We start from the raw sequence: 23940 nt of genomic DNA, 5'->3' as shown, positions 1-23940 counted from the left end.
TTGCAGCTTGTCTGAGCAAAATCCAGACTTTTCTTGAAATGAAAAACGTCGAGCATCCTGAGTTAGCTAACACTGAGTGGCTTCTGAAGTTCTACTATCTCGTGGACATGACTGAACATCTGAACCAGCTCAATGTGAAAATGCAAGGCGTTGGAAATACAGTCTTATCCCTTCAACAAGCAGTGTTTGCATTTGAAAACAAGCTGGAACTCTTCATCTCTGACATTGAAACAGGTCGTTTACTACACTTTGAAAAACTGGGAGAGTTTAAAGATGCATGCACAGCAAGTAACCCTGCTCAACATCTTGATCTCCAGCAGCTAGCGGCTTCACATCTAATCTCCTGCATTCATTCAAAGCGCGCTTTGGAGAACTTTGTGAGTGCACTCGTCTTTTTAAGTTCATCACCCATCCACATGAGTGTGCAGTGGACAGCGCTGACCTGAGTTACATCCCCGGTGTCTCTTTCAGAGAGTTTGAGCTACAAGTCGCTGACCTGAAGGCCTCAGACATGTGGGTGAATAAGTTCAAGTCACTGAATGAAGATTTGGAAAGACTTGCACAACAGCAAGCAGAGTTGGTGAGCAAACACAAGTGGGGAGAAATGAAAAAACTTCAACCCACGGACTAGCTGATTGTCAAAACTTGGAACAGGCTTCCCATCACATACCACACACTGCAGCATGTGAGTATTGCTGTACTGACAATGTTTGGCTTTACGTATGCATGTGAGCAGTCTTTCTCACATCTAAAGAATGTTAAGACCAACCTACGATCATGTTTAACAAATGGAAGTCTCAGCGCCTGCATGAAGCTTAACCTCACCACTTATCAATCAGACTAGAAAGCCATCAGCAAAACCATGCAGCACCAGAAGTCGCATTAATGGTAAGAAGTACTTTATTCATCATTGGTTAGCAACAGCATAACAATGTTATTAAAAAGAATTCAGAGACTTATTGTACTTTAAAAGTGTTGGTCTTACATAAAACGCACATATTTACTTATATATAGTGTTAAACATATTGTATGATTCTCATGGAATTACATTTTAAAATATGTGGCGTTCATGGCTCTCTCAGCCAAAAACGTTCCTGACCCCTGCACTAGAAAAATGATCACGTTTGATTGTCACAATGTCAAAAAAGTGTCTGAGTGCCTAGGCTGACTCTCTTCTATCACAGATGGGTCACAAATTGTTCGTGGACCACACCTGAGCACAGCTCTAGACCCAGAAAAATTAGAGAATATTCTCAGCTTGCAGAGAAGTTGCTGTGTGCTCCAGGATTTTTATCTTTTAGCCCTTGATAACGATGTTTATTCATGATCTTGTGCGGTGACTTTTCCTCTAAGTGTACATCGCACGTGGAAGGGCAGTGTTAGACCCACTATGTGGAGGTGACGATTTCCTGCTCGCTCATTGAAGTGAGTTTATGGCTGTGTTTGGGATAACACCTCAGTAGAGGCTTAGTGCTGCTCAGAATCCCTTGAGGAAGGGCTGGAGTCAAATCTTTCCATTGATCTTCTTGTCAGTTGTTTCACTCCCTGATCATTCTTCCAAGCTGATGGCTTTGGTTCCAGAGGTCAGACCTCATGCTGACACCGCCCTCTGCCAGGCTGTCCCTGGAAACAGGCCAGAGTCCAAGAAGGCTTCTTTGCATGGTGGGTGGCCAACTGGGGAAGTTTGAGGCCCTTGCCCTCTGTCCTGTGGTCCAGAATTGGCTCATAAATGATGGAAGATACAGGCATATAAATCCTAGTCCTTAAACTCTGTGGAGACATAGAGAACTATCCCCACCACCATTCCTGGGAAACAGCAGTGCTTGGTGTGTGCGCGCGCGCGCGCGCGTGCGTGTGTGATGGCAGGGTGAGAATTGAGGACGTTCAGTGAGGCCTGACCTGTGGTGGCGCAGTGGATAAAGTGTCAACCTGGTACGCTGAGGTCGCCGGTTCAAAACCCTGCACTTGTCTGGCAAAGCACATATGGAAGTTGATGCTTCCTGCTCCTCCTCCTTCTCTTTCTCTCTCTCTCCTCTCTAAAATGAATAAGTAAAATTTAAAAAAGAAAGAGAAGGATCAGTGATTTCTGTAGTGCTGCCATTTTAAATTAAATACAAGATCCAGTGTTGCTGGTAAAGAATTCGGGGTATTGGGCAGGTCAGTCCAGGGAGAGTGAGGCTGGCAGGGAAGATTGAGTGAGCTGGGAAACCATTGTGGCCGGACGTCTCCGTGGCTTACCCTGTGCTCTCCTTACCGAGGAGGGAACTGAGGCTGCTGTCAGAATTACCGTTGGTGGCAGGACCCGAGGCCAGAACTGGACTCCCTGGACTCTCAGCCCCGTGTGCATCGTCCTGCTCCTTACTGCCTCCCGAATCTTCACTTTGTTGCTGTTCCTGAAGGGGGAGGGTGGTCCTGGGAAGACGTCTAGGGGGAGAACAGGCCACAGGTGAAGGGTCCATGACCTAACGTGGCTCATCTTCCATCGTGTCCTGTGATTGGATGGCCTTCCTGTTTATAGCAAGCTAATAACCTCCTCAAGCCTCACAATGCTTTGTGGAAACTAAGGAGCTAAGTAATTTTCCACAAACTCACAAAGGAACGCCGAGAATAAAATCCAGCCCCTAGTGACTCTTTGTCGGAAATGTTCTTCGCCGAAGCCAGGCGTGAGAATAAGCACAGAACCCAAACAGAAGTAGGCAGACTCTTTTGTTCTGAGGTCTCAGGGGATAGGAGCTGTGTGTCCAGATTACAACTGTCAGTCACTCTGTGGCAGTTTAGTTAAGTACCTACTATGTGCGAGACATCTGGAAACACGTCAAGCCTGCCAGTTTGTCCCCTTTTACCTGTGATCTTGCCTCGCCCCCTTAGTTGACCTCGAGTGGCAAGGCAGGTCCATTAGAAGTGTGTTTATAAGGACCACGTGCTTACTCAGCCTGTGCTAATCAGGGGACTGTGTGTGATGTGTGAGCAGGGAGCAGCGATGGGGAGGCAGAAGCTATTCCTAGGAAGCACTCATGGGCCTTCCCAGACGCACCTAATGAGTGTGGCCCCTATTTGTGCTAAATCCTGGCCTGAGATCTCTTGCCTTGAGGCTACTCAGGGGACCAGTAGGGGATCGGGTCTGTGAAGAGAGGTGGGACTGTGCCAAGGGGGGGAACCACCAAGCAAACAGGGAACCCGGGGTGGAGGGACCTACAAGCACCACAAGGTTATCCAGCAGTGACAGCAGCCTGTCTGACAAGGCAGTGGCTGACATGTGCCATTTTCATGGGTGTGAAACTGGGTGTGGATCTGGGTGCTTGTTACTTGTCCCTCCATGCCATGAGCACTGTGAGAACCAGGAGACCAGGGGGCAGCTCTCAAGTGTGTCCAGGGTGGTACATATGCTCCCTTTTTCCTATACTGGGGAACTCAGTGGGTCTCTCTTTATTGATGTATAACGTAAACATGACAATAGATCTTTAAGTGTTCAGTTTGAGTTCTGACAAATGTATACAACCATGTAGCTGCCACCCAGTCAAGGTCTAGACCAGGGGTCCCCAAACTACAGCCCGTGGGCTGCATGCGGCCCCCTGAGGCCATTTATCCAGCCCCTGCCGCACTTCTGGAAGGAGCACCTCTTTCATTGGTGGTCAGTGAGAGGAGCATAGTTCCCATTGAAATACTGGTCAGTTTGTTGATTTAAATTTACTTGTTCTTTATTTTAAATATTGTATTTGTTCCTGTTTTGTTTTTTTACTTTAAAATAAGATCTGTGCAGTGTGCATAAGGATTTGTTCATAGTTTTTTTTAGTCTGGCCCTCCCACGGTCTGAGGGACAGTGAACTGGCCCCCTGTGTAAAAAGTTTGGGGACCCCTGGTCTAGAACATTTCTGACACCCCAGAAAGTCCTCTGTGCCCTTTCTCATCAGTCCCTGACCCAGGCGTTCTGATTTCTGTCACCGAGCTCAGCGATGACAGTGCTTGGGCATCATAAAGGGCATCGCGCTATTCTTGTGCTAGATTCTTTTGTGGGCCAGGTTTGTAAGCTTCAATCTTTAGTGATCAGTCATAGTGAATAGGTTTTAACTGTTTTTACTATGAAAACAATGTAACCAAAACAATGTAACCACCTTATAAAGCACGTGGAAGGGGAGTCGTTTCCGATCTTACAACCACTATAACGGTTTTGGTGTGTTTCTTAAATTAAAAAAAAAATTTTTTCCCCTGAATTTAGAGAGAGATGAGGGACAGACAGGCAGACATCAGTCTGTTGTTCCGCTTATTTATGCATTCACTGGTTGATTCTTGTGTGTGCCCTGACCATATTTAGCTCTCGCTAGCTGGTCTGGAGTGGGAAGCAGGGAGGGATAAACAGTAGGAAAGCTGACACTCATTCACCGCATCCTGACCATCTGGGCCAGTCGTAGTTGGACGCTCTGGACTGGCTGATGCAGGGGTCGTGGGTCAGCGTTCTGCGGTCCTCTGTGGTCTGGCCACCGCTTGTTTGTTTGTTCAGGCTCTTGTCATCCCGTTGCTAGCTAGCCGTGATGTTGACTAAAGCACTTGACCTCTCTGGACTTCAGGGTTCTTTCTCCTCTTTCAAATTGAGTGGTTCCCAGTGGGTGAAATGAGGGTGCTCGGCGTCAGGGCAGGGAGATGGTGGGGATGGCAAGGATGCCTGGGGAATGTTGCCCCGCTGATGCTGATAAGCCCACGTTCGCTTCTCGGTGGAGAACCGACGGACCACGTGGCAGCTGGGGCCTGCTCACCGCAGAGCCAACCGCACAGCCGCCTGGAGAACAGTCCTGCCGCTAGATCCTCCAGTCGCCCAGTTCATGCTGCTTGATCTCTTTAGAATGTACTAAAGGAGACATAGAGTTTTAGACTCCTTTTCCTGCTGATTAAGCCAATGACTTCATCTAATTATTTTTACTCTTGTTTGGTACACTGGGTGATGGTATAGAACCCAGACATTCCAACTGTTACCCATGAAAGGTACAGAATTCTTAGTTATTTTAAACCGTAGAATTGGGGTGGGGGAAGGAAATCACTTTTTTTTTTTCTTTTGGTTTCTAGCCCTTGGGGTGGCTCCTAAAAGCACAGAGTGAAAATGATAGAAATCTGAAGTGATTTAAATCACTTCCCCGCCTTCCAGTCTAGCTTTCATAGCTTCAGAATAAACGTCAGGGCTTGTACTGTGGGGTTATTTTTAAGCAGGGTAGAAAGCAAAGAGAGAATGGCATGTTTTGAGGCAATTTTCTTCCTTTTGGAAGAATTCAAATCACAGTGTATATTCCCTGAAGAGCATCAGCGAATTGAGAGGTGGGAGAAGGATCGGCATCTAATGGAAGCGCGTCTCCACCGAGCACTTCCGTCTGGGAGGCGTCCTGGCTCAGCACCGAGCAGTGCGGGCAGCAGAGCTGGGAGAACAGGACCCGCTAGACCAGGGGTCCCCAAACTACGGCCCGCGGGCCACATGCGGCCCCCTGAGGCTATTTATCCGCCCCCGCCGCACTTCCGGAAGGGGCACCTCTTTCATTGGTGGTCAGTGAGAGGAGCATAGTTCCCATTGAAATATTGGTCAGTTTGTTGATTTAAATTTACTTGTTCTTTATTTTAAATATTGTATTTGTTCCTATTTTGTTTTTTTTACTTTAAAATAAGATATGTGCAGTGTGCATAGGAATTTGTTCATAGTTTTTTTTATAGTCTGGCCCTCCAACGGTCTGAGGGACAGTGAAATGGCCCCGTGTAAAAAGTTTGGGGACCCCTGTGCTAGACTGTCCCCTGGATCCAGGACTTCCTCCCACTCAGAGCTCTTTCTTGCAGCTCTTGGCTTTGTCGGGGGGGGGGGAGATAGAAGACCAAACACCCATTCACTCGATGGGCGTGTCCTGCACACCTCCCTTGTAGCAGGGCCTGGCAGCTCGCAGCCTTGACCACGCAGCCGGGGCAGAGCGAGCAGGGGGGGAGGCAGCGTGACCAGACAACAGGTCGTCAGGGCCGGACCACCCGGGGGCTGTGAGGGCCTTGAACTCTCTGGACTTGTGTTCCTTCTTCCCTTTAACATAGGAGGTTGAGTGGTTCTGCGTGGGTGGGACGAGGAAGCTCGGCGTCAGGGCAGGGAGAAGGTGGGGGTGATGGCAAGGAGGCTTGGGGAATGCTGCCCCAGTGGTGTTGATAAGCCCACACTCCCTCCTCAGGGGCGATCCGATGGCCCATACGGCAGCTGGGGCCGGTTCCAGCCGTAAAACTCCATGGTGGGGAATTTTTCCTGGAGAGGGGAGTCCTGCTTGTTTGGGGGCATTATTCCCAAGAGTAATCAAAAGCCACTGGAGAGTTTTTAAGCCATAAGTGCAGGTGGGAAAGCTGCCGCGTGAAAATAAAAAAGGAGCAGGTTGAGAACGGACAGGGGAGACCGGTGAGGAGGCTGGTGCCGCGATCCAGGGAGGGGTGATGGAGAGGGACAGGTCGAGAGGGACAGGTCGAGTGGGACAGGTCGAGAGGGACAGGTCAAGGGGGACAGGTCGAGGGGGACAGGTCGAGAGGGACAGGTCGAGTGGGACAGGTCGAGAGGGACAGGTCGAGAGGGACAGGTCGAGTGGGACAGGTCGAGAGGGACAGGTCAAGGGGGACAGGTCGAGGGGGACAGGTCGAGAGACACAGGTTGAGAGACACAGGTCGAGGGGGACAGGTCGAGGGGGACAGGTCGAGAGACACAGGTCGAGAGACACAGGTCGAGAGGGACAGGTCGAGAGACACAGGTCGAGAGGGACAGGTCGAGAGACACAGGTCGAGGGGGACAGGTCAAGAGGGGCTGGTGGAGAGACGCAGGTCAAGAGGGACAGGTCGAGAGACACAGGTCAAGGGGGACAGGTCGAGGTGGACAGGTCGAGAGGGACAGGTCGAGGGGGACAGGTCGAGAGGGACAGGTCGAGAGGGGCAGGTGGAGAGACGCAGGTGGAGAGGGACAGGTGGGGATGGAGAGGTGAGTGGTCTCCGGGGCTGTAGATGGCCAGGACCCATGGAGGATTGGCTAAAAGAGGACAGAGACTGTCAGTGCTTAGAGCAGGAGACTAAGGCCATTCTCAGCATTTTAAACAGAAAGGAATTAAATTCTGGGAATTTGGTGCTTATAAAGTCGCAGGAAGGGCTAAAGCAGGAGTTGGGAATGGGACGATCAAATTTAAAAACATCCTATGTGGGAATGAGGAAGTGGATGTTACTGCCGGGAGAGCCTCTCAACACGTACGTCTCTGTAACCTCGGTTGCCCCCAGAACACCAGCATTTGGGGGTCCCTCGGAGGAAGGGGATCTCTGAAAGAGACTAGGCAAGTGAGTGGAGGAGTCAAAGAATCTAAGTGAGACCCCTGTAAGGAGGTGGGATCACAGAACAAGGTGGGTGAATCCTAATTCATTTCATACGTGCGAGGAGCTTTAGACCAAAAGGCTCTGTATTCTGTGATTCCACTGTGACCTTCCGGAAAGGCACTCCGCAGGGGAAGGAAACATCAGTGGTTGCCACAGGTCTGGGTGCAGGGGAGGCTTTGACTACTGAAAGGCAGATCAGGGGGTTTGGGGGGTGATGGGACTAGACTGTCTCGGGTGGTGGTAAATATATGTTCAACTCTGTTTCTCAGAAGCCACAGATGGGCACACCACAAAGAATGAGTGTTACTGTGTGTGAGATAGCTGGATGATAGAGGATGGATAACCTCATTAATTCACTCATCATCCCTCTGTTCATCAATGTGAACATGAGAAGTGGTCAGATTTATTAAATGGGTCAGGAGAACGAGTGACAGGTCTCCCTGGCTCCACGGAATATAGTAGCCTAGACCTCTGTACAGGTGGGTCCTGGGCTGTTAGGGAAACTGACCTGCAGGAAACAATGTGCATTCCTCCTGTCAAGAGTATGACTTCCTGTCATGGCCCTTTGAGCTTTCAGAAATGCAGAGCTTGCTGCTTGGATCAAGAAGTCCTGAGCCCCGAGACGTGAACCTGTTGTGGGGAAATGCTCAGCTAAAAGACCTGGTTATCAGGTGGGCTCCCACCCCGGGTTCTTCTCTCGTTTGTGCCCAACGGCGGTCGGGTGACTTGATGTGAATCCTTCAGCCTCTCGGAGCCTCTGTTTCCGCATCGATAGAAACGGGATTAATGGTCTTCTCAGGATTGGCAAGGCAGGTGGAAGGACTTGAGGAGTTAGTAACGCAGCCTTCAAACCTCGACGTGGGCGCCACTCTCTCCATGGGCTGCCTGCCCACGCTGCCCCACTTCCCCGAGTCAGTCACTGCTGGCGACATGGTCCCTCCTCACCAGCACAGCAGACTTCTCACTGTCACTTGATCATTTGTTTAATTGTCCATCTCCCCCACGAAGCCCTCAAGGGCACATACCCAGGGCCCAGGGCCTCGCCCCTGCCGGGCACCTAGTAAATGCTCAAGAAACATACAGACTTGTACTGTTTCAAAATCAGGGTATTTGCCCTCCTGATAACCTCCCGCTCTCTGAATACTCTGCCCGTCTCTGAATGTTAAATGGCCCTGCAAGACGAGGTGCTGCTGCCAGGCCTGAGGATGTTCCCGATGCACCAGCATCTCATCTGCCAGTTCCCAGACGGAGTCCAGCACCTACGGTGTGGGTGCTCGGTAAGCATTAGTTGAACAAGTTAATATATTTGGAGAACTAGCAGCAACATTGGCAAAAGTAGAGACCCTCAAAAGGGCAACACTAATTCAGGGTTTCTGAAATACAGTGGTGTCCCCTCTTGTAACTTAACTGTGTGTCAACCGAAAGGTCAGGTGCGCCCTAGAGGTCTTGTTTATGTATCCCATTACAGAGCTTGGCGGCGGGTGGTGGGCGGGGGGGATTGCAGATGCTTTTGTGCCCAGGGATCTGCGGTTTCTCCTTGGCTATTCAGGAGGGCAGGTGGCAGGAAATACCCCCGCCCCTACTCCCTGGCCCTGCACCCGTGAGGAGGAGATGATGGGTGGGGGTGGGGGTGAATCTCCGAGTGTGGAGAGGGGTGTGTCCAGAACAAGAGTGACGGAGAGCCAGTTCTGGGCACGGAGGTCCAGAGGAGAGGACCTTAACGCAGCGTGGGAAGTGCCTGCTGCCTGGTTTATAGCTTCTCCTCCCCTCTTCCTTTCCCACCTTCGCCCCATGATATGGACGGATGCGGCTGGGTTCGTCCTTGGTTGCCCAAGCTGGGCCCCACCTGCAGACACACTCTTCTCCACTCCCCACCCACAACCCCCCTTCCCAGGGTTTCTGCAGCTTATAGGCTTGGATGTGACCTCGAAAGCCTCAAGCCTCGTGTGCATGCCCTCTTGATTTCTCCTTGCCCCTGGTGGGGATTTGAGCAGACGGGGCGGCTCGGCCCCTCTCAGACATGTAAATGTCGTGCCCTTGAATGTGGATCGGGGCTCTGGATCCCAGCGAGCCCCTGGAGAAGAGAAAAGAGGTTTCTCAGGAAGCTGGGATTCAACTCCATCAGCACTGAGATCATAATGCTGCCTGTCTCGTTCTCGCCCACTCTTTTTCCCACTGAACTGGCTCTGTCTTCCCTTTTGCCTTCACAGCTGGAGGCTGGGCCTCTGGAACACTGGGGACAGAACTTGTACCGCGGGGGAGGAGTCTGTAAGTTAAGATAGTTAAGATCCTTGCAGGTGACAGCAGCCTGACAGGCTAGGTGCCATGCATGCATTATCTCTCATTTCATCCTTGCAGCAACCTGGTGGGCAGCTTCTGCAGGACCCTCAGGACGCCCCCCACCCCCCACCCCTGTGTGTAGGTGAGGTAACTAACGTGCCGAGGCCATGCAGGCAATAAGGGGCAGAGGCACTTCCTGAAACCTGTGTCATCTGTTTCTAAAGACAGTGCTTGGAGCAGCTGCACGGGCCGTGTGTCTGCCATTCAAAGTTGCTGCTTTTGGTGACCAGGTGGGGAGAGGCGGAATTCCCGCTGGGCACGCCCCCTGGTCGGTACACCCTATACCAGTTTATGGAGGATCTGACCTCAAAACTGGGGAGTAGACTGGTCTCAGCTGCCAGCTGCCCACTGGGAAGGGCAGGGAGGCCTTCTGCCTGCCCGCAGCCTCTAACAGCCACACGCAGTGATGGTGACTGTGTTGTTACCTCGCGTGGCCACAGACTGCAGCTGAAGCAGTAGAGGGACAGAGAGCTTAAATGACTCAACCAGGGACCCACCAGCCCCTGGGTCACTGAACCTGGACTCCATCCGGGTCCTCTATCTCCCAGTACAGGGTGGTGTCCACGCGTGTCAGGGGCAGCCCCTGACCCGTGGAGAGGAGCACAGGGCCCCCTGGGAGTCCCAGCTTATGCAGCTGGGTGCCTTGAACCCCCTCACGACCCCCTCTGAGCCTCATCTGGAAAGCAGGGCCGTTCCAGGCTGCAGCGCCTGCCTCACGGGTTCAGGATGTGTCCGGAAGACTTGGGTGGGTACAGAGGGCGATGGGTCATTGGCAGCTCTGCTATTTACTCGCTGTCTTTGCTGGCAGAATTAGGGCCATGGATGACATCTGCTCCTCTGTGGCCTCCATCACACGCGCGGGGGTGCAGGGCAAGGCACTGTGGCTGAAGCAGACGCCTGTTCCTCTCAAGGACAAAGCCGTCTCTAATCCACATCCCCTCCCTGCTGGGGGCCAGATGAGAATGTCCTCAAAGATAAAAAGGCAGCCTTATTTTTAACCTGTTTTTCAGAGAATTCCCAGGACTGGATAAATCACCAGCTCTCAAAATACTGGCTTGGAGAGTCGGGGCTATTGAATTTTCGTGGCAGAAACGTCTATCTGTCTGCACTGAAATGCCCCAGACGGTGACATTCCTCCTGGAGACAGGATCCCGGCTGCAGGAATGCCGCCCATCTCGCTCTCCCTTTAGAATTCTCTGTCTCTGAGCTGGCTAGTCTGGAAGCAGGTCCGTGCCCTTGGACGGACAGAACAATTCCGTTACAGAAGTTTGATTGCAGAAGGGGGAGAAAACCCAGGAGTGAAAGAATCTATATTTCATTACGTTGCAGCTTGTTTTAAAGTGGGAGCGTTTTCTGGTGTCTGGGGTGCTGATGTTTTCTGTCTTGTTGCGAGAATCTAATCTTAAAAAACAGAAAAGTTTCCATATAAGGAAGAAACCGTCACTTCTAGACCTTGGGGCCGAATTGCATTTACACAGAAGGGTTTTGTCCTGGGAGCTTATTTAACAAGCATTTATCAAGCGCTTACTACCAACTGGGTCATTCTAGTTATTTAAGAGGCTTCCTTAAGGTTAATGAAAACATTCTAATAGAACAAGGTGAAACACATTATTTTTTGTTAGTATTTTACCATTATTTTTTCAGTTGACCTCCCCCCATCCCCAGAATAAGCAGACTTCATTTTATCTGTCTTTATAAGACTGGTGCCTAGTATAATACCTGGCATCTAATAAATGCTACTTAAATTAAAAAAAAAAGTTTTCCCATCGGTTGACTTTTAAGGTCTGTTGAGAATCCGCTGTGTGCCAGCCTGGCCGAGTCACTGAGAATGCAGTACAGGGCGGGGCCTCTGGGCTCGCTGATGTGATGAGGGCCCGTGAGAAGTACGTGGGGGTGTGGGAGTGTCTGCTGGGGCACCCTGCAGCCTTGACATTCACAAAGTGCTTACATCCATTGGTCATCTCGAAGGCGGTGTGGGGGTGAAAAGGCAGTATTCCTTTATGACCAGGGACATTCTGGGCCTGAAAGGCAGACATGTGGCTCAGAGGGGTGGCAAGGGGGTGTCAGGGATGGTATCTGAGCCCCAGTTTGATTTGCAGTGCAGAGAGGTCTGCGCCTTGCAGGCTGCCTGCCGCCCAGGATGGTGAGAGCCCATTACAGGAGTGGCTGTGTCCACCCCGGCAGGGACGTTCTTGGTGCCAAAGGAGGGCCTGTGACATGGTGCGTGACGACCCAAGTTGCTGGGGAAGCGCACCTGGCACCGGAGTGGACCAGAGGGGGTGTGGGCGGGGGGCGGGGGCACGGACCAGTGCTCTCAGCCCGCATCCTCTCCCTTGCCCCACCTCGGCCTCGGGTCCTGCGCCAAGACCTCCCTGAGCATCGCCACCCCGTGATAACTGAACCCTGCCTGTCCTCTTGCCTTCCAGCCATCCACGAGTTCCCCGCGGACCTGTTCTCCAACAGGGATCGGCAGCACGGAGCCGTTCTGCTGCACATCCTCGGTGTAAGTGGCCCCCGCGGGGTGGGGCGTCCCTGTCAGGCAGGTGCAGCACGGCCACAGAGCACGGCGGAGCCAGAGCAGCTCACAGATCTCGTCCAGTCCTCGTCAGAGCCTGTGCGGAAGGCAGATACTGGGCCACTTCACCCACAAGGAAAGTCTTTTTTTTTTTTTTTTCACAGAGACAGAGAGAGTCAGAGGGATAGACAGGGACAGACAGACCGGAATGGAGAGAGATGAGAAGCATCATTCATCAGTTTTTCATTGCGACACCTTAGTTGTTCATTGATTGCTTTCTCATATGTGCCTTGACTGCGGACCTATAGCAGACCGAGTAACCCCTTGCTCGAGCCAGCGACCTTGGGTCCAAGCCAGTGAGCTTTTGCTCAAACCCGATGAGCCTGCGCTCAAGCTGGCGACCTCGGAATCTTGAACCTGGGTCCTCCGCATCCCATTCTGATGCTCTACCCACTGTGCCACCACCTGGTCAGGCGGAAACAGTCTTAAGGATGTTAAGTGACTTGCTCTATCTCATGTAGTGAGTGGCCCCAGAACCAAGACAAGAATTCAAGTCTTCTGGTGTCTCCTTTTCTGCTTTTATAAAACGGGAGTGGCAGCGTTTCCCAGATGCATGAGTGTGAGTGACCATAGCAGACCTCACACGGCACACAGCCACTGCTCTGCGTGTGCTTGCTGTCACGATTCCCCCAGACTGACCCGACCCCCCCCACCGGATGACCCTAGTTTAAAGCTTTGATGCACTTCTCAAACTTCCCTCTCTATCCAGACGGGCCTTGATGACCAATGGTGGCATTTAGTTAGCAATTCACAAAGGAATCGAGAGTTCGAACCTAAGTGATAGGTAAAGGTCGCTCTCCTCAGATGGGTAGGCAAGCACAGCCCGCCGTGCTGCCCGCGTTTGTAAATAAAGTTCTGTGGGAACACGGCCATTTCCACTCCTTTCTGCATTGCTGGCGGCTGCTGCGGCTGCGGCAGGGACTCCGAGGTCCACAAAGCCAGAAACAGTGAACTCTCTGTCCCGCTGCGGGAAAGGTTTGCCGGCCCTCTATTGTGTGGAGGTGGCCACCGGGGATTAAACACAGCAATTTTCTTCTTGATTAGGTTCCTGACCACCCAGCCCCACCTGCTTATATATTTAAACCTAACCAAATATCAATCTTGACAAGAGATAATTAAGAATGTAAAAGCTGGGATTCTCACATTGTTAGTAGTCACCAGTGAATAATGAATGAGTGAGGTTTTCATTAACAGGATGCCCCATTAATGAAGAGGAAAGTTAGGATGAAGACTGTAGGCAAATTTTGAATAACAGGCCTGTTTAATATTTCTGTCATTGAGTTATTATCTTCCTAGTGTCTCTGGCTTTTTCATCTACCCTCACCCACACCCCCCCTTTCACTAAGAAAGGGTAGATTTGGTGAATTAGGCCCCTAGTTCTGTCACTCTGCCTCACAAAAGTCTTGGCATTGCCGAGACAAAAACCTGGACCCTCAGAGCACCTCAGGAATTTTGCAAGAACCCTTTAGAGCAGGGATTACCAGACCATGCCTGGAGGGCCCAATCCAGCCCGCCTCCTGTTTTTATAAATAAAGTTTTATTGGAACACAGCCATGCCCATTCCACGTCTGCTCTTCTGCAGAGACAGAGTCATCATGGCGGAGACTAGGAAGCCTGAAACACTTACTCTTTGCTGACCCCTTTCTTTGGGGCAAGAGAAGGCTGTAGCTTTGGAGCCAGTTTTGGACTAGGAAGCTTCTCAGAGCTTCCTAGTTCAGGTGATGGGAATAGTAATGCTCTCTTGGTCCCCTTTTCTCTGCAGTGGCTCAGGGGAACCAGGCCCTGGCCTCACGGAGGATCCTTTCCCTGGGAGATCATGTTGGGAGGAATTTCTGGGGGTGTGAGTTGGAGTTCTAGTTGGAACCCTGAGATTTGTACCGGGCCTCTTCCCATTACCTGCGCCCCAGTATTAGTTTGTTTGTTTTTTTGCTTCCTCCCATCAAATCCAGGAACAGCCACACCCGGACTCCAGCAGACACCTGCCTCAGATGCCTTGGCCACAGCTATTGTGTCTTTCATTTTATTTATTCGTAGACAAGTACCAGTGAACTTGGCGGAGTATCGCGCTGCTCAGGGGGAAGCAGACCAGGCTTCCTCTCTTTTGTGCACAGGACATTCACGTCACCTTTTCTTGGGGGAAAGAAGTGGTCTCCCCCAGCACTTAGTATACAATCTCCTCTCTTTTTTGGTGGGTTCTCATCCTTGCCTCTCCCTCCAACCTCACATTCTCCGCTTTCCACCTCATTCTCACTGTGTGCTACCTGCACCAGTGACCTTGCTGTTCCTCAAATGCGTCAAGCACACTCCTGCCTCAGGACCTTTGCACTTCTTGTTTTCTGGCAGTTATAGATACTTTATTTGCCTATTTGTCCCCCACTAAAGAAAGTTACAAGAGGCTTTTCCTGGTGTCCTCACCACATACCCTGATGCCTAGAATAGTGCCTCCTACACAGATGAACTCAGTAAAGCTGTTGGGTGAACAAGGCAAGTGAGTTGTGTGTATAAAACCATTTTGAAACTACTGATATGCTCTTACTCTGTCATTAAACAGATGGAGAAACTGAGACCTAGAGATGTAATTTACCCAAAGACCCCTTCACATGTGCTATCAAAAGTATGCATGTATTTTACTTACAAGGTTTGCTACACTGACAGCTCCACAGAGATTCCTGAATTCCCAATTGCACCAGAAATTGCACTAGAACTGCTGATGGCCGCTAACTTCCTAGATTGTTAAATAAAATAGATTATAATAAACTGTTAAAGTCATATAGCAGATAAGTCCCAGAGTCAGAATTAGAATATGAAAATCTTTGTTTCAATGGCTTGTGTATTTGAACCTGCACCAACACGGAGTAGCACCCCAGGAAATGCCGGGTCGCGGGTTGCCGTTTGTTTCAGCAGCGGGTGGCCAGTGGAGACATGGAAACGGTGCCTTCCCTAAAAATGAGGGGAAATCAGGATGGTGATTATGGTAAACTCGTAAAAGGGCGATTTGAAATGCTTTTCTTCAAAGGTTAGGTCTTCCCTTTCGAGGGCGTGCTCTGGCGGGGAGAGAGCTGCTGCTTTGAGACAGGAGGAGGGAGCGCGGGACCATGGGCCTGAGGGCGAGTCCCCTCTGCTGCTCAGCAAGTACTCCTGCTCTCCGGACCTCGGTTTCCCATTCTGTCAGCGAGGGGATCGAGGGAGCAAGTCTCTGTGGTGCTGGAATCTCCCCTCGTTGGTGGCAGGTGCCCTCGCTGACACGCTCTGTCCCGTGTCCTCCACAGGCCCTCTACATGTTCTACGCCCTGGCCATAGTGTGCGACGACTTCTTTGTTCCGTCTCTGGAGAAGATCTGCGAGGTATGCGGCGAAGCCTGGGAGGGGGCTGGGGGTGACCAGGGACACGTGGCACGTCGGGGCCGGGCTGAGAAGGACTGGGAGCACTCTGGCAGTGGAGGTTGTCGGGCCTGTCACTCAGGGTCACCATGGCGAAGCCTCACTCTGAAATCCCCGGGTTAGAGTTGGCGGATGGCGTCCCCTCCTAGACTTGGCAGAACAAAGTGCTCTCAGCACGTACTCATTACCCAGAACCTCTGGCTGCACGGCAGGCAGGCCGCTGCCTGCAGTTAAGCCAGACCTGGTCCGTTAGGGAGCATTTGCCGTAACCAGGTGTAGAGGCCGGTGCCAGGTGGGGGCCCGTGTCCCGGGGAGAAGGCCGAGCTACAAAAGCAAGGAATGCCCTCTGTCCCAGTCTTTGCAGGCTGACATCTTCTCCTTTTAATTATTTTGTTAAGTTTTTACTTTCTTCTTTCACCCCCTATACAAGACCGCAATCTCTCTCTACTCTGTCTTACTCTGGGCTTCTAGCCAGGGCAGGTAAAGCACCTACTGTGTGAAGACGGCTGAGGGCTTTGCCACACTACCTGCACGAGGTCTCCCAGCTGTTCGAGGCTGTACTGTTGTGACTTTTATGGCTGGGGACGTGGTTTGTTAGGGGCAGGTTCTTCATCACTTTACGCTGCTGCTGAGTAAAGAGCAGGGACTGGCTGCTGAGCATAGGGTGCCCTGAACAGTGAGGGACCTGGTGAAAGTAGGCAAGGGCTTTGTCTAGCTGTCACTGCCCCACTCAGAGCCGTGTGCACACCTCCAGAGGAGGGAGGGGTGGGATCTGGGTGGAGGGCCTGGCTGCTGGCGTATGCTCAGAGCACAGGGAGGCGGAGCTGCCCCAGCCGGGGAGCTGGCTCCCCACACTCTCTCGGCTGCTACGATGTCTGGTTAGTGTGTCCACTGCCCCCGCGTCACAGCCTGAGGGTCGGTGGTCCTTTGTTTCAGAAACTCTATCTGAGTGAAGATGTGGCTGGAGCCACCTTCATGGCTGCGGGAAGCTCGACACCCGAGCTGTTTGCTTCTGTTATTGGTAAGAAACCCCACCAGCTGAAGACAGAATTTGCAGAAAGCCTAGGTTTGGCACCCTGACAAACAAAGGCATTTGTCAGCTCTGAGCCTCAGTTTTCTCATCTGTAAAACGGGAGACTGGAGAGACAGGAAGTGTCCCTGGGTGGAACCTCTAATGCAGGGGGTGAGGGTGCTAATGGGTACAGGATTTCTTTTCAGGGTGATGAAAGCGTTCCCAGGTTAGCTCGTGGTGACGGCTGCGCAGTTCTGTGACTGCACTGTCAAACACTGTATTGAGACTTGAAGCAGGCGAATTTTATGGCGTGTGTGTATCTTAATAAAGCTGCTCAAAAAAATGGAAGAATCGAAGTAGCCGGGCTCAGGGGGCGCTCCCGTTCTCACAGCAGGATGGGTGTTCTGTTAGACAGTGAGGACAGCTTCCCCAGGTTGGGGGGGTGGGCGGACGGGGGACACAGCCCTCGCAGACCTCGCAGCCAGCCTGGGTCTGCAGACGAGGGTTGGTGCCTCCCCCTTTGCAGGCGTGTTCATCACCCACGGCGACGTCGGCGTTGGGACCATCGTGGGCTCTGCTGTGTTCAACATCCTGTGCATAATCGGGGTCTGTGGATTGTTCGCGGGGCAGGTCAGTAGTTGCTCTCCCTTTGTGAAGTGACGTGAGGGACAGCAGTGGGGGGACCCCAGGCCCAGCCTTGGCCATGCCCCTGGCTCCCTGAGGCTCTGGGTGAGCCTGTGTCCCTGTGAGTCCCAGGCGTGTCCGACGCTCCTCCTGCGGTCTGTGGGCTGAACGCAGGGGGGGGGGCACCAGCTCTCTTGCCCGATCTGAGAGGGCGTGCATCCCGCAGCAGGAGAGTTTAAGAAGTGCCCCCTGTGCCCCGACCTGAACTAGGTTCTGGAAATGTTTGGGGCCTGCCTTTGGCCTCCCAGCAGGGAGCATGTAACTGTCCTGTGGTTAGTACCCCATCAGCATCTTCCTGACGCTCAGGGCCATGGGGGCTACTCGGTTTGACCTCAGAGCTCATAGGTAGGCCCTGCATGGCCAAAGGAGGTAGAGGAGGGGAGCCAGTTGCCAGCAGAAGGTTCTAGCACCAGCGGAGAGAGCAGTGCCTCTGGCCTCCGCCTGGACATCGGCCGGAGCTATGAAACGTGCAGTGTTGTTGCCTTGGAGGAGCCAGGGCAGCTTTGCCGTCACTCACACGCTCCAGGCCTTCATTCCGTTCCCAGGACTAATGCTGAGCAGAGGGTGCCCTCGAGCAGCCAGGCAGACTTGTTTCTGGCGGCACAGTGAGGAGGCGCTCCATGGGCGTGTCCCTGGACCCGCAGGGGCCGGGGGTGGTGGGGAAGCCCCCACAGCCCATCTCCCCAGCCAGCAGCCGCTGACAGCCCTTTGCCCGCAGGTGGTCCGGCTGACGTGGTGGGCTGTGTGCCGGGACTCCACGTACTACACCCTCTCGGTCATCGTGCTCATTGCTGTGAGTGCCCCTCCCGGCCCCGGAGTCACAGGACCCCACCCCTCTCTGCGCCTGGCCCTAGCACAAGGGGTGTGCTGACCGTTTACTGCAGTCACTGTGACCAGCCCCCTCGCCACTGTGCCTCCCTTTCCCCCAAATCTCATACCTGACACCTTGGTTATGGAGCAGATCCAGCGACCGCCATTGAAGGCACAGAGGCCTCGAAAGAGCACGTGCTGCATGGTCCACCCGTCACAGTCCAGCATGCTGCTGGGCGGGGCCCTTCGGGTCCTCACGCAGAGCCCGCTCCGAGGGAGCAGAGCTCCCGGGGTCACGGCCCACTGCACAGCAGGGGGCGCTGTCAGAGGTGACAGCTGGGGTGGAGGGAGCAGAGAGAGAGGGCAGAGGAGATGAGGTGAAACAGGGTTTCCGGGGCTTGCTAGTGTGTGTATGAGGGTGTCCCTGTGGTCCCCCGAGGGCTGCGGTGACCTCAAGGCACATGACACAGAAGGAGCTTTAGGGGCAGGAGCACAGAAGGAGCTTTAGGGGCGGTTGGTACTCAGAGAGGGCGGGGCACGTGGTGAGCCCAGAGGTTAGGGTGCGGAGTGCCCTGGAGTGACAGTTCTCAGCCTTACACAATTCAGCACCAACCGCAGGTGACAGTCACGTCTCTTAGATTAGTTATCTATTTCTGTGTATGAATTGCCCCAAAACTCAGTGGCTTAAAACAACAAGCATTTATCACCCCTGTTTTCTGTGAATTAAATCTGGAGTGGCTTAGTTAAGTCCTCTGGCTCAGGTCCTCTCACAAGCGTCACCCAGGGTCCAGTCACCTCCAGGTCCCCCTGGGCAGCAGTCCGCTGTCAGGACCACGTCGCTCTGGGCAGCCTCAGGTCTTTCCTCGCTGGGCAACTCCCGACAGGGCCGCTGGCTTCCCTCTGAGCGAAGGAGAAGAGGGGCCGAGGTGGACGCCACAGTGACCTAATCTCGGAAGTGACAGCCTGTCACTTTTGCCATATTCTTTGTTAGGAGCAAGTCCCTAGGTCCAGGCCATGTACAGGCAGTGGGATCATTGGGGTCATCTGCGGAGCTGCCTATCAGACCCCAAAAGTGAAAGTTACAGGTAAAATAATTTACCTAGACATAATCTCAAAAACAAACAAAAAACCATACCCCTAAGTTATACTGTAACGGACAATTAAAAGTACTTTATAACAATAGAATACGTCGTGTAGTACGTAAAGATTTTGGCATGAAGATGCTGGAACACCCGACGATGTGATCGGTTGCCCCCACTTGGAAAGCGCCCCAGCTGCCAGCTGCCAGCTCAGACCTTGGCCATGTGCTAGGCTGGCACCTTAGGCCCGAGTGGGGCTGACGCTGACATGATTTTCCAAAATGATGAACACCTCCTGATAAAACCTGAGTCAGCTACAATTATTCCCCCATTTGCACGGCAAGCTGCCTCACTAGAAAATTAAGTATTTACTAAAACTATGTAAAAGTATTTTGCTCCATGAAGCAGAGTTAAGTTCCAGGTTCAGGTTATTTATCTACTTTTGTCACTGACCTGAACGTTTAATCTAGCAGGACGCTTGACACTGGTGCCAGACGTGGGGGAGCTTCTCCGGGAGGACTGTCCACATGTTCTGGGCTGGCTGGTGGCCCTGGCTCAGCTACCGTGTCACTGTAGCTGAGTTCCAGTAACACTCCATTGGGGTTATAAAAGCTAAAAATATCTCCCTAAGTGTCCCCTGAGTCCCCCAGGTTGAGTGCCACTTCCTCAGAGCCTTGAGTTTGGGGCGCCTCACAGCGATGCCCAGCCAGGACGACTCTCTCAGAAGCGGCATCCCAAATCAATGCCTGTGCATGCTGTCCGCCCTGACGGCCCGGAGAGGGGTACAGTGGGCCCAAGTTCAGACACAAGCCCCCTGGCCTCTGCCGGCATCCCCTGTGAGAACCTTTGTGTGTCCGAGATCAGATTGGTGGGCACAGCCCCGCCACCTCCCTATCCACATTGGGCTCAGCTGGGGTCCTTACCGGAGGCCTCCCCTGGACCACATTCATCTATGTCTCGTGTCAAAGATGCAGGGTGGGGTTGCTGGGCAATTTCAGTGCCCGATTTGAAACCATGGAGTTCCCACCATTGTGCCTGGCCTCCCTTCAAATGGTACAAATGGGTCTTTTTCCCTTAGACCTTCCAAAGGGGTTACTATTTTTATGAAAACAAACAAACCTTCTCTCCTATATATATAGGCACCATGGGTAGGGAGGAAGGTAAGTTAGGTAGATAGGTCAATGGGTAGTTGGGTAGTGGATGGATGGCTGGATGGATGGATAGATGCATGCATGCATATCTTTTCGATTTTTGAGATTTTATTTATTTATTTATTCATTTTTAGAGAGGAGAGGGAGAGAGAGAGAGAGAGAGGGGAGAGACAGAGAGAGAAGTGGGGGAGGAGCTGGAAGCATCAACTCCCATATGTGCCTTGACCAGGCAAACCCAGGGTTTCGAACTGGCGACCTCAGCATTTCCAGGTCGACGCTTTATCCACTGCGCCACCACAGGTCAGGTGAGATTCTTGATTATAGCAACTCTATTCCATTAATGGGGGCAGGCCCTGGCCACTTTGGCCCCAGCAGCTAGCTACTTGGACCATAATGGAGCCTAGGGCACTCCTCTGAGAGGCCCACGCTCTGCTGGGCTGCAGGGTGCTGCATCTGCTGACCTAGGTTTCAACTAAGGCAGGGTCAGCTTCTGCAGCCGAGGAACTCAGAAGTGGAGAGAGGACCCCGCTGTCTGTAAGCACAGAACAAGCCATGCTGTGTCAGCCCTGGGCGCAGAGGGGTCTGAGTCTGTTTCTGTTTTGTTTTTGGAATAAATATGTCTCTCCCACCCTTTTGTCTGTTTTGCCTTCCAGTTCATATATGATGAAGAAATTGTGTGGTAAGTTTTGAAAGTTTGTTTTTCTCGTTCATTTTTGTTAGTGTCCTTGCTGATTGGGTTCATTGAATCTTTATTTTTACAAACGTAAGCTTATGAACTTATAAAAGTAAAAAAAAAAAAAAGGTGTCATTCTAAGCAGTCATGCCTTTGTTTGTCCTTTCAAAGTGACACAAGTTGTTTCCCTTAGCACTCTCACCCTACCAGATACCAAGATAAATTATAAAGCTAAAATAGTGAAAAGCGTGGTATTTTGCACAGGCATAAGCATAGGGAATAGGGAACCGAGAACCGAGGAATGGGCCCGTTTCTGGGCTGGGGGCTACAGTAGGTGTCGTGACAAGGCAGTGCATTAGGGAGGGGGTCTCATAATGCAGGAACAACTAGGAATCCACGTGGAACAAGATAGCTTCAGGTCTCTCCTCACACCTTATCCAAGAATAAATTCCAGGTGAGTCTAAGATCTCACTGTAAAAAGCAAAATTAACATAACATTGAATAAATTATAGGGGCTCGTCTTCGTGACATTGAGGTTAGAAATGATTTCTTAATTATGATACGGGAGAGGCAGACTTTAAAGAAGAGGTTGATATTTTCGTGCTGTCGGGCATGACGGTCTCACATTCACACAAACCGTGAACATGTCCTCTGCGTGACCGTGGATCACAGTCTGGGTCCTGGGTGTGATTATCCGCGGGAGTATACTCGGGAGGTCTGATGTGAGCAGCTGTGTGCTCTGGGCGCAGAGAATCCTGGTTCTGGTTCAGGCCCCGGCCTGGCCCCCAACCCACCATGTGAGCCAGGAAGTCTCTCCACTTCCTGGTCTCCTTCTCCTGCCCCGTGGTTGGAGTTGGGGGTGGGGGTCAGATCATCTACAAGCCCCTTTGTGGCTCCGCCTGTCCTTGGGCTCCTGTCAGCCAAGGAAGAGCTCCCAAACAACTGTAAGCCCAGGCTGGGCACGTAGTAGGTCTTTAGTACACATGTTGGATGAATGAGCAGACTAAAGCTGGTGGCGCCTCAGAGGCTTGTGGTCAGAGCTACAAAAATCCCACCATGTGTGGAGTTGGGCACGTATATGCTAGACAGCAGTAACCGTATGTCTCAGAAAGACCCCCACCCTACCCTGCCCCTGCCTGCAGCCCAGGAGGTCCTGTACCCCCTACTCAGGCAGTTCTTAGGGCCCCCCCCCACTGCACCCACAGCTTCTCTGCTACTTGGCCAGAATCTCTGGTGATCATGGAGCCTCTTAGTGTCACGTCTGTGTGACTCCAGGTCGCTCCTCTCTGTGAGTCCTGGGGTACGGCCCCTCCTTTTTCCAGGTAGCTGAGGGACTCCGCCTGAGTCCCACCGACCCCCTGGAGTTGAGAAGACCCCACTCTCAGCTTTCTCTCTGTCACCCAAACAGCTTTAGTTTGCGGGACTGCCCCGGGCTGGGGCGGCTTACCTGTATGCTTCAGTTCTCGTTCCTGGGCCAGACGCCAGGGACAGGGAAAAGTCAAAGGACATTCCTGGGCCCTGGCCGGATAGCTCAGTTGGTTAGAACATCATCCCGATATGCCGAAGTTGTGGGTTTGATTCCCGGTCATAGCACATGCGAGAATCAACCAATGAATGTATTAATAAGTGGAACAGTAAACAGATGTTTCTCTCTCTGTCTCTCAAATCAATAAAATAAATTTAAAAATTAAAAATAAATAAATAAAATAGCTGAACTTATCCCTCCCCCCCAAAAACAAGGACACTCCGCCCCGCATCACCCCCTGTGCAGTCACTCCCGGCCCTCGGCTCGGGGCCTTCCTCGTTCTGACACACTCTATTCTCCTCTCTCTCTTCGAGGTGGGAAAGCCTGGTGCTCATCATCTTGTACGTGTTTTACATTCTGATCATGAAGTAAGTGCCCTTTCTCCCCTCCTCCTGGGCTGTCTGACACCTTGACTCAGAGCCCGCCTCTGTCTGACCTTGTAGTCACTCGGCCAGCCCCAGGTCTCCGGGGACACGCTCCTGGGGAGGTGGAGTCAGGGAGAGATGTTCAGACACCATTTTGGGGTGCTGTCCATGCTGGGCCAGGGGAGTCAGGACTGATGGGTGGAGGATGAGGTCACTCCCAAAAGAAGTAGCAAGCAGGGACCTTGCCCACCCCACTTCAGGCTGCTCCATGCCCTGGGGTGCCCACTCCTTTTTTTGCTCTCTGTATCAATCTCCTGATGGTTTAAGACTGCTCTTTTCAAAAGGGCAGCCTCCCTTCTGCTCTAGGCTTCGTAAAAAGCCACAGCTCAGGGCCACTGCCTTGGCCAGTTGCAGGGGGCGCCATTTGCAGTATTGAAGACGCAGTCACGGGGTCTGGGGTCATGAACCCTTGTGGCCCTCTAAAAGCTTCCCAGGTCGGAAGCATCTCAAAGCTACCCGTGAGGAGTATTATTTGGCCATTAAAGAGGAAGGGAGTTCCGTCACATGCTACGATATGCATGACCCTTGCAAACATTATGCTGAGTGAAAGGAGCGAGTCACAAAAGGGCAGATACTGCCTGATTGCATTTACGTGAGGGACCTAGGAGAGGCGAGTTCCCAGAGACAGAGAGCAAATTAGAGATTACCAGCCACTTGGAGAAAGGAGTGATTAATAATTGATCAATGGGAGCAGAGTTCTGTTTGGGGCGCTGAGAAAGCTTTGGACATGGTAGCGATGGTTGCCCATTGTCAATGTAAATAATGTCGCCGAATCGTGCACCTCAAAATGGAAAATAATTTAATTAGCAAATTTTATGTTGCATAAGTTTTCCCACATTAAAAAAAAAAAAAGGAAAAGGAAAAAGCGACCCAAGAGGTGAGCCGTATTCCAGCTTTCTCTCCTTGCTCCTACCTCTCCAGGTAACTAAGGAA

General features: G+C 52.0%; 1 protein-coding gene across 5 annotated transcripts in view; it reads left to right on the top strand.

The window, feature by feature from the left end:
• SLC24A4 (solute carrier family 24 member 4) overlaps positions 1-23940 on the top strand; it is a 171328-nt gene that overhangs the window by 102623 nt on the left and 44765 nt on the right. For 4 of the 5 annotated variants that reach the window (XM_066273894.1, XM_066273893.1, XM_066273892.1 and 1 more), the window contains 7 exons: positions 12120-12196; positions 15538-15612; positions 16585-16669; positions 17187-17290; positions 18063-18137; positions 21038-21063; positions 22897-22950. In XM_066273894.1, the coding sequence (XP_066129991.1) occupies positions 12120-12196; positions 15538-15612; positions 16585-16669; positions 17187-17290; positions 18063-18137; positions 21038-21063; positions 22897-22950 (496 nt within the window). Of the gene's footprint in view, positions 1-7953; positions 8025-12119; positions 12197-15537; positions 15613-16584; positions 16670-17186; positions 17291-18062; positions 18138-21037; positions 21064-22896; positions 22951-23940 lie in introns of those variants that run through there. The other variant, XM_066273896.1, reaches the window with a different exon arrangement.

The sequence above is a fragment of the Saccopteryx bilineata genome, chromosome 4 (genome assembly GCF_036850765.1).
Source record: "Saccopteryx bilineata isolate mSacBil1 chromosome 4, mSacBil1_pri_phased_curated, whole genome shotgun sequence".
Taxonomy (NCBI): Eukaryota; Metazoa; Chordata; class Mammalia; order Chiroptera; family Emballonuridae; genus Saccopteryx; species Saccopteryx bilineata.
This window is presented reverse-complemented; position numbering and strand designations above follow the sequence as displayed.